We start from the raw sequence: 9,995 nt of genomic DNA, 5'->3' as shown, positions 1-9,995 counted from the left end.
AGGTCAAAATCTTTCTCACAGTATTAGAAAATTAATTTCAAATAATGAATTAAAATTCCACCTTTCTTTGGACCATCGAAGTCGCATATCGAATTAACGTGATCCCCATTTAATGAAACCGTACGTAATCGCCTTCATGCAATGTACTCGCTTGAACGAAAGAGTGAAAGTGCAAGAAATTCCTTAAATAGTGATCATCTGTAAATTCTGTATGTGCCAAGTACTGTCTGTTAAATTAACCGTTACGGTGTAGAAAAAGCAATTAGATTTTAATAAATAACGACATTTTTTCAAAACAATTGTTGCTATATCAATGATTTATCTTTAGGAAATTTGCCTTAAAAGGATTATCTCGCCGAAATTCTACTAATAAAAATAATAAAACTTTTTGTCACCTGAATTTTCCGCGATGCAAGGTTAGCTTTCGAGTATTTACTTATACAAAGTCTACGTAACGAACTCGTACATAGTACCATCATTATCTAACTTGGCCAATGACACATATTTCGAAACATTGGAAAACGTAGACTATGATTAAATATTCAAAAGTCAAACCTGGAACGATGCAAATGAATTTTACAAATATTGTATATTAGGGAAGCCCAAATTTCCATCTGGGAAAGGAGCATCAGCGGTATTTGATGTTTTGTTTGAGAATTTTTCACTCGTATTGGGACATCACCATTCCTAGGTGAAGTACCACAAATTAAGACACATTATCAGCGCTTATATAGTCGTATTAGTGAGTGTTCTTTAACGTGTCAATGCCTGTCGCGACACAGAACCTCCATTTTAAATGGTCATATCCGAAAAACCCTTCTAAACGCCGAACGTTTGGAGAAGGAGCAATCACTCGCCCTGTTAAGGTAAAGGTGAAGATAACGAACAGGACTCCTATAAGCTATGCAAATTAGAGAGTTGGGCAAACACAGACCCCTTGATACACCAGAGGTGGGATCAGGTGCCTAGGAGGAGTAAGCATCCCTTGTCGATCGGTCACACCGTATATCATGATCAGGTAAACAGAATTATCTGTAGTCAAAATTAGTTTGCCAAGAACGGCCTAATAATTGATATGAAACAAATCTAACAGCATTTACCCAATGATAATTGTATTGACGAACTAAATCGTTATAACAACCATGTAATTTGCGAAATTTTATGCTCATTTTAAGGTAACTCCATACTCGCAGTTTTATCTTATACAAATTAAAAAGTGTATTCATTTCCATTTATTAGAGTTAAAACAAATAAATTATCAAATAAAATTTATAGGTCATCACACTTTTTAAAATGCGAAACATACATCCACAGAATCATATATCACCGTCAGAAAATTGCAATTTTCCTTAAACAGGGTTATCAAAATTTCATAAAAATTGGTTATGACGAATAGATTTTATAAAGATATCAATAAAATAGCGTTATTTTCCTTGGATTCAATATTTTGAAACATATAGATTATTCATCTGTAACTTAGACTTTTGGAATAGTTTATTTTTAACAAGATTTTTACAATAACTATCGAAATAAACTCCAACAAAATTTATGTTCCTATCATGCATAAATTTAAATAAATCATTGATTTTGCAAAATCTGATGACATCATAGTGGGGGGTGGGGGTGGAATTACTTTAAACAAGACAGTTGAAACCCCTGCACCATCAAATTGTTTGTCAGTAGCCTGCCTTGATGTAAAAACTGACCATACGCAGAACAAGCGCTTGCGTATCAAATCAGTTGAGAGATATGAACACTATATGCGGGTGATGATGGAATATTGCTACATAACTATGGGACGTTGACGATGGATTGATTGTTTGCTGTTTTCCGCCACACTCAACAATTTTTCAGTTTTCTGGTGGCGCCTAGTTTTTATTGGTGGAAGAGAGAACCCAGATACAATGTACCTGGGAAGAGACCACCGACCTTCCGAAAGTAAACTGGGAAACTTTCTCACTTACCGGCGCGAGCGGGATTCAAACCCGCGCCGACAGAGGTGAGAGGCCGTGTGCTTTTTAGCGCGATGTTCTAACCACTCGGCCACGGAGGCCCCTCGTTGACGATGGAGAAGCTGAAATTATCCCGTTTATCATAAAGTTGAAGTGTTAGTTTGCCGTTAATATCTATTGTCAATAAAAGTATGAATCAGAAGTTGATGATTCTGTGACTTTTTTTATTGCAGGTTTACAGGGATATATCATGATAATCGACGTATTAGGTTCGAGTGGGGTTCGAACTCAAGCGAAGCGAACGCTCTATCAGCGGCATTTGAGGCTATCAACCTTAAGCTAGATACGAATCATCGTAATGCCAATGACAAACGTGAATCATGCATACTCTTTGTGAATGACCGTTAATGGTGCCCCGTTTCAAGGATCACAACATTCTCGTTTCCTTTCCCTTTCAATTTTTTGGCAACAGGCGATACATCAGGCTCTTTTCATAGCCCACGGACACTAAGTACATTTTTACCATTTAGCTGTTTTTCTATTATTTTACAAATCTTATCGTATTTTTAACTTTTGATTTCATGTTTACATTAAATATCCACCACGTGAATGTCCTACATTCATATGCATATTACGAAGTAGTTCCAAATTTAGGATAAATCAACCAGCGATTTTAAACATTTACAATAAGCATCAATTTAATTGCCCCAAAAGAATTTCATAATATGACTAAACATTTAGTCCAAAAATTATATATGTATACATAGATTTCTGTAAATTGACCGTTTGCTCTGGGTAGGGAATGCAGTGTAACGCAGAAACAGACAATGTACCGTATGAATGACACTTGTTCAGAAATATGACTCGGAAACTAAACGAGACAGTTGATCAACACGTTTAAGGCAACGAGTTGAATTTTGTAAATTTGGAGATCACGCTAATGAACAAATTCGGGATCGAGTCATAGAAAATTGTGTATCACACCAATTAAAGTGAAAGTCACTTGAGAAAGGACACGACCTTTCTCTAGATCAGCTAAGGACAATTGCTAGAGCATTTGAGTCCTGTGAGAAGCAGACACAGTCTATTGCTAGAGCATTTGAGTCCAGTGAGAAGCAGACACAGTCTATTGCTAGAGCATTTGAGTCCAGTGAGAAGCAGACACAGTTTATTGCTAGAGCATTTCAGTCCAGTGAGAAGCAGATACAATTGCTAGAGCATTTGAGTCCATTGAAAAGCAGACACAGTCTATTGCTAGAGCATTTAAGTCCAGTGAGAAGCAGACAGTCTATGGCTATGGAAAGCAGCATGAAAACAGAGACGGATCCTGTGAAATGACGTGGAACGGAGACACAAAAGAATTTTCGTAACGCGTCAGATAAGAAATGTTACAGATGTGACGGATATGGACATACCTCGACTGATCTTAAGTGTCTTGCGAGGATAAGGAGGGCCATAAGTGCCATAGAGTTGGCCATTTTGCAAAGATTTGCAATAGTAGAAAGAAAATGGATAGAACTTCTAATCACTAATCAGCAAAAAATAAAGTTAAGCTTATGAACAGGAGTGATTCTGAAGGATATGATTTTACTGTGAGCAGTGAAGATCAAACGAGCAACATTTCAGTAACTGTAGGAGGAATACCCACAAACATAATCATAGACTAAGGAGCAAGCTTCAACTCAATTAACCGAAATGAGAGGGTAAGAAGTAAGAAATGAAATGTTTGTCAAAGAAGTACACAAGGAAGCTATTTGCCCATGGAAGTAAAGGACCCCTGGAAATTACTGGAAGCTTTAAAGCTGAAGTATCTGTTGGAATGTCTACAGAGGTAGCAGAGTTCATTGTCACTGAAGGACAAGGACAGCACCTTCTTGGTTCAGAATTTACAGTAAATACGAGTCGTACTCACGTAAGCCTTACCTGTGAGTTTTACATCTATCCTACATGTAGGTGAAGAGTTTACAGTAAATATGAGTCGTACTCACGTAATCCTTACCTGTGAGTTTTACCTCTATGAAAGGTGAAGATAACGAACAGTGATCAATCTCATATGTCCTATAAGCAAAACAAAACAGAGAGTTAGGCAAACACGGAGCCCTGGATATACCAGAGGTGGGATCAGGTGCCTAGGAGGAGTAAGCATCCCCTGTCGACCGGCCACACTCGCCATGAGCCTTATATCTTGATAAGGTAAACGGAGTTATCCGTAGTCAGAATCAGTGTGCCAAGAACCGCCTAACAATCGGCATAAAAACACGTCAGGCAGAATTTGACCCAATGATAGGCTGTATTGGCAAACTATATCGTTGAAACGAGCATATAATTTGCGAAAAACTGATTTTAAATGAGACTGTTGGAACCCCTGCACCATCAACTTGTTTGTCAGTAGCCTGCTTCGATTGAAAAACTGACCATACTCAGAACAAGCTCTTCCATGTCGAATCAGTTGAGAGGTATAAACACCATATGCAGGTGATAATGGAATATTGCTACATAAATATGGGCAGTTGACGATTGAGAAGTTGAAATCATCCCGTTTGTCATAAAGTGGAGTTGTTGCTTTGCTGTTAATATCTACTTTCAATAGAATATCTAAGTATGAAACAGAAGTGGACGACTCTGGTGTCTTTTATTTAGAATTCATTGTGATATATTGAATCCACATATGAATGAAAATTATTATTGTTAATAAATAATTACATTGTCGATATATCTAAATACATTGTATCGAATTGAAGGTCACAGCAGGAGATTTTTTTTCTTCTCACGTAGAAGTTTTTGAATAAATTCTGCTTCATAGGAATATAAAAACAGGTCACCTAACAAAGGACTACAATTCGTGCGCCATGGGGATTCCAACAGACTATTTGAAGACCTGATCACCAAATACCACGAAGATATTGTCAAAGAGGAACTCCAGCATATGTTTTATTTCAACTTCAGAGTACTTGTGTGTGGAATCAGAGTTGCGTTTAACAAAGTAATTTTTTTGGATGACTGATTACTAGATAGGAATATTTGCGTTTTCCATTTTTGTTGAAGAACCAACTGTCTATGGTGTCAAAAAGTCTAGTCTTTAATTTATCGTGAGGAATGGTCGTGTAAAGAGTTGAAAAGTAATACGTTTTGATGTTGTTGATTTGAGAAACGTTTTGTGATGTCACGTTTACTAAAAGTTCTTTAGAATTTTTTAGAATCCACATTTGATTTACACCACCTCTGGCATATGCAGTTGCGCATTACGTTTAAAGTTTCTCCTTCACAGCTATTAATACCGAGCGAAGCTCGGACGGGCCGAAGGCCCTTCCGCGAAGCAAGGCTCTAAAGGTAACACGTATGTAAAAGAAAAAAGTCAAAATCAGCAAAAGAAAAAGAGATAATCTCTATATACGTTCACTGAAATTTTCGTGATCCATATGGGCGCCGCCATTAATTTTTTCATTACCTGCTTCAACAGTTATTCGTGTTTTATTTTGAATGCCAATAATAGAAGACTCTGACGTGCAATTCGTAATTTAAACACTCAGTTTGTTCAAAGTGAATAGTATAATTACCATTGTAACAGGTTTTAGCAAATAAATACATATAAAACCGTAATACGACTAAATAGATGAACGAGTTCATGAGTTTCTTTGAATAAGAATATACGATAAAATTACGGTTACTTTTTTTTTAACATTTTGAAGTTATTGGTTAATTTTGCTTAGTTTTAACGGCCTTTTTCATTGCATACGGAATGTATTATTGTTGTTTATAATTGTTTGCTTTGAAATGAGAAAAAAATCGAGGCTAAATGTGACGTTACAATGCACAATTTACGTCACCTTGCGTTTTATTTCCCGCGTTCAATGAATAGGCGGATCGTGTAAAACTGTTGTCCCCATATAAACTCCTTTAATATTGAGATGTTATTGGGGGTTTAGCGCAAGGAAATTTCATTCAATATATATATTCTTAAATGAATAATATTCTACCGTACTTTACGGAATTATGATTACCACTCGGGACACGGAGTTACGTGTATGCTTCGCTCGGCCCAACGGTCACACCGTATACATATTAGCGAGCGCAGCGCGGAGCGCTGGCTCGTACTACGAGCTCTAATGACTAAAGCGCGGGAAATAATCCGAGCTAAATCTCAACCTCTAACAAGAATTTTTTTTTTGACGCCAATCCCAGAAGTCCCTCGTACAAAATGGCGGATGGTTCGATTCGTAAAATAATAATAAAAAAAATCTTTGAAGTATTACAAACCTTTCTTATTTGAAAGATAAGGATGACAATCATATTCTTTCCCCTTTCTTTTTAAAATATTGTCTAAAGAAATGTAAACAGTCACGTCACAACTACCAGGCTACGTCACAACACGCTCGTTGCATTTCCCGCCAAACTGGTTCCTACATTGGCGAGAAGAGCAAGACAGTAATCCTACGTATTGACAGTGAACCAGATCAGTTTTCCTTGTTTTCAATATAAATTTTTTGAAAATGTGTTCAGATATGCTGCGCTCGCCCCAACGGTCACACTGTAATCATATTATTTTTGTGAGGAGCATAGATAGGGGCTTGGTAGAACATTTACTGGATCCAGCAATGTATCTTTGTTTGTAAGGGTTTTATGAAGTTTAGGAATCCAGTATAGGTACGGTAATTCATAATCATCCGACCAATTGACTGGGATATGAAATGTGTCTAAAACTGAAGCCTGGTTTTGAATTCTAGGTTAAGAGTTTACAGTAAATATGAGCCGTACTCACGTAAGCCTTACCTGTGAGTTTTACATCTATCCTAGATGTAGGTTAAGAGTTTACAGTAAATATGAGCCGTACTCACGTAAGTCTTACCTGTGAGTTTTACCTCTATCCTAGGTTAAGAGTTTACAGTAAATATGAGCCATACTCACGTAAGTCTTACCTGTGTGCAACGAGTGAACCTGGAATTAAACCTCGGATCAGCCCGAGATTAAAACTAAAATACGCAACCGGTCAGTTGTGGTCTAAGATTTTGACCTGACCATATTATCTGATATCATCTTATCTGGTCACTGGGGACACGAATAGTCCATGATTTCGTGACATTTCACTACTGTAGTCATCATGGAGGAGTATATATATAAATAACCGCAGATAGAGAACAGTACACTTCGAACGTCAAACCAAACATCGCACCATGAAAGTCATCTTCGTTCTCGCTGCTGTCATTGTTGCAGGTATTTAGATAAATGAAACATAATTAACCTTAAAGTTTTTATTTAAGAAAATCCTCTATACTGTATTCTGCATGGTCAGTATGATGATCGGCTTTGTAAATATAACCTGTAGGTACGTCTAATCCTGTCTGACATATATAAAATGGTAATTGATATGGAATTTTCCCCCCAGAAAAGATAAGAAACATTTATGGACAAACAATCTTTTAAAAACATTTTTCTTATACATCCTTTGTTGTTTGCACATGATGTAGCATACCGTACTGGTTATTTTTGCTGTCGATTAATTTTTACCGTTTTTGCGAGTCAGTTGGATTCATAAAAATATTTTTCTCAAAAATAATGTTTCACACGGTTTTTTTAATATATGTTTTTACATAAATTCGCAAAAATAAGAAACACAAAAATAGATACATGTATATATTAGGCTTTTTACTCAAATTTGCAAATATAAATCGAGGCATAAATATCCAGATTTACAGTAATAGATTTGGATTTTTAAAACAATACATTAGGTCACCTGTAAACGTACATAAAGTTGAGAAAACTGCCGAATTTTAATGGACAGTTTTCCCCTACTATTACAGGTACATGTAACTTAATGCTGAATGCAAGACAAATACATAAAACGCAATTTTTATGCTTCCTTCCGGCATTTTGGGCCTCTAACAGTATTTTTCTTTCTCAGAATAAAAATTTTTCGGATCTTTACTTATCTTTAAGCGCTCTAGATTGATAAATTAATGGTATGACTATGGAATTTGACCACGTTTGCCTGTGCTGTTTTGGCGTGGAAATATCTGTTTTATTTCAAAATACTGGTAGAGCGTTCGCAGCGTAAACGGGAGGTCCTGAGTTGGAACCCAGTTCTCGTGCCATGGTCGCGTGAAACTTAAGACTTTAACATAGGTAGTAATTGCTCCTTCGCCAAACGCACGGCATTTAGGAGTAAGAATCACAGGTCTTTCGGATATGACCTTAAAAACGAAGGCCCCGTATCGTGACAGACGTTGGCATGCTAAAGATTCGTCATTGCTACAGCCCTGGGCGCTATTATTGCATAGATCTAAAGTTGTTCTTCTCCTGTAGCCGGTGTCGTCTCTACAGGAGTGAAAAATTCTGGACGGGACGCAAGACAACAAATAAAAACAATACCATCCCAACACCTTCCACTGAGACAATCGAATAGGTGAAGGCTGTAATGAGAGGAAGGAATATTGATGACGTGCTTCCGATTTTAATTATTTTCCTTTTCTCTCTTTAGTTTCCTCAGAGATGTGCAGAGACGACAGCAGCTGTTCTACGACTATGTGTAACTCGGGCTCAACATTACATTGTATCCAACATCAGTGCACGTGTACCGTAGCAGCTAGTGGTGATGGTATGTGATATATACAAATATTACCTCTTAATGAAAACAACTTATTTCATTGGTTTATTCGGATTCGTAATTAGGAAGATAAATTTCCCTCTAATAAATATAATTCAAGGACACGTTGCTCAATCAAAAGTTCAGTATTCTGTTATATAGACTGGGTGGATTTAAAAAAAAATATATTTTAACGGTGTAGGTAAGGTAGACATATGGAGGTTAAAGCACACCAAGAATTCCTCAATATCACTATTATTCTTGAATTTATATATCCCTGTGTAATATTTAACGTTACCTGTACACGGTACCTTAGTTACCTCATAGCAACGGTACACGTAATGCATTATGCAAAAAAAAAAAGAAAAGCGAAATATGAATGAATTATGAAAGCCTCCACAGTAATAGTTATTTGTAAATGAACTTAGATGAATGCGGAACATTGTCAATGCAGGTATGTATCTGAAAGTAGTTTTGAAATAAGACTTATTTTTCAACGAGGGCCTTTAGAACATCTAGATGTATCACCTCACCTTTCTGGATGTTCTTATGTTTCCCATTTGGTATTTTGGTGTTCAGTATTCTCACCGTTAGATTTTCGTAATACACAACTGTTCATGAAAACAATTCATGAGCTCTCCTGCAACTTGCGATCAAGAAAATAGAGTATGTTTCAAATATATACTAAATAATATTTCGTTATGTCTATTTTAGGCGCTTGTACAATGGCCACTGACTGTCACGGCCGATGTGACCATGGACGCCAGCACCACTGTATCGACGGACGATGCAGATGTACTCACTTCTAAATCTATCAACAGACTAAATAAATATTGATTAGAGAAATATATTTTTCGATTTCTCATTAAGACAAACAACTTTAAAATACCCTAACCCCAATCGTAAGAGGCGAAAATGGGATGGTCTTTCGGTCGAGACTGCAAAACCCGAGGCCCCATGGCACGATACAGATCCCTCCCTACTTAAAGGTCGTAAGCGCAGAGCATAGACCTAAATTTTGCATCCCTTCACCAGCAATGCCCAAATCTTGATTAGGTAAACGGAGTTATCCGTGGTCAAAATCAGTGTGCCAAGAACGGCCTAACACTAGGTATGATTGAATGTTTTGCTGTTTTCCGCCACACTCAACAATTTTTCGGTTATCTGGTGGCGCCCAGTTTTTATTGGTGGAAGAGAGAACCCAGATACAATGTACATGGGAAGAGACCACCGACCTTCCGAAAGTGAACTGGGAAACTTTCTCACTTACCGGCGCGAACGGGATTCGAACCCGCGCCGACAGAGGTGAGAGGCCGTGTGATTTTGAGCGCGATGTTCTAACCACTCGGCCACCACTCGGTATGAAATACGTCAGACAGCATTTGACACAATGATAGGTTGTAATGACGAACTAGATCGTTATAACGACCATAGAATTTGTGAAATGTTGACTTCAATCGAGA

At 37.3% G+C, this 9,995-nt stretch overlaps 1 protein-coding gene across 1 annotated transcript; it reads left to right on the top strand.

The window, feature by feature from the left end:
* The first annotated feature begins 7,061 nt into the window (after positions 1–7,061).
* Positions 7,062–9,378, top strand: LOC130046475 (serine protease inhibitor Cvsi-2-like). Its single transcript, XM_056157293.1, has 3 exons — positions 7,062–7,163; positions 8,428–8,544; positions 9,247–9,378. Exons 1-3 carry the CDS (start codon positions 7,124–7,126, stop codon positions 9,339–9,341), a joined length of 252 nt encoding a protein of 83 aa, XP_056013268.1. The 5' UTR covers positions 7,062–7,123; the 3' UTR covers positions 9,342–9,378.
* The last annotated feature ends 617 nt before the right edge of the window (positions 9,379–9,995 follow it).

This window comes from Ostrea edulis, chromosome 2 (assembly GCF_947568905.1).
Source record: "Ostrea edulis chromosome 2, xbOstEdul1.1, whole genome shotgun sequence".
Taxonomy (NCBI): Eukaryota; Metazoa; Mollusca; class Bivalvia; order Ostreida; family Ostreidae; genus Ostrea; species Ostrea edulis.
The sequence above is the reverse complement of the archived record's forward strand: the minus strand, read 5'-3'. Positions and strand labels throughout refer to the sequence as shown.

Bases quoted from the DNA above. Each gene is read 5' to 3' on its own strand.
- LOC130046475 (XM_056157293.1), top strand. From the start codon at position 7,124: ATGAAAGTCATCTTCGTTCTCGCTGCTGTCATTGTTGCAG. The intron at 7,164-8,427 runs GTATTTAGATAA...TTCTCTCTTTAG, and splicing joins CGCTGCTGTCATTGTTGCAG to TTTCCTCAGAGATGTGCAGA. The intron at 8,545-9,246 runs GTATGTGATATA...TGTCTATTTTAG, and splicing joins CGTAGCAGCTAGTGGTGATG to GCGCTTGTACAATGGCCACT.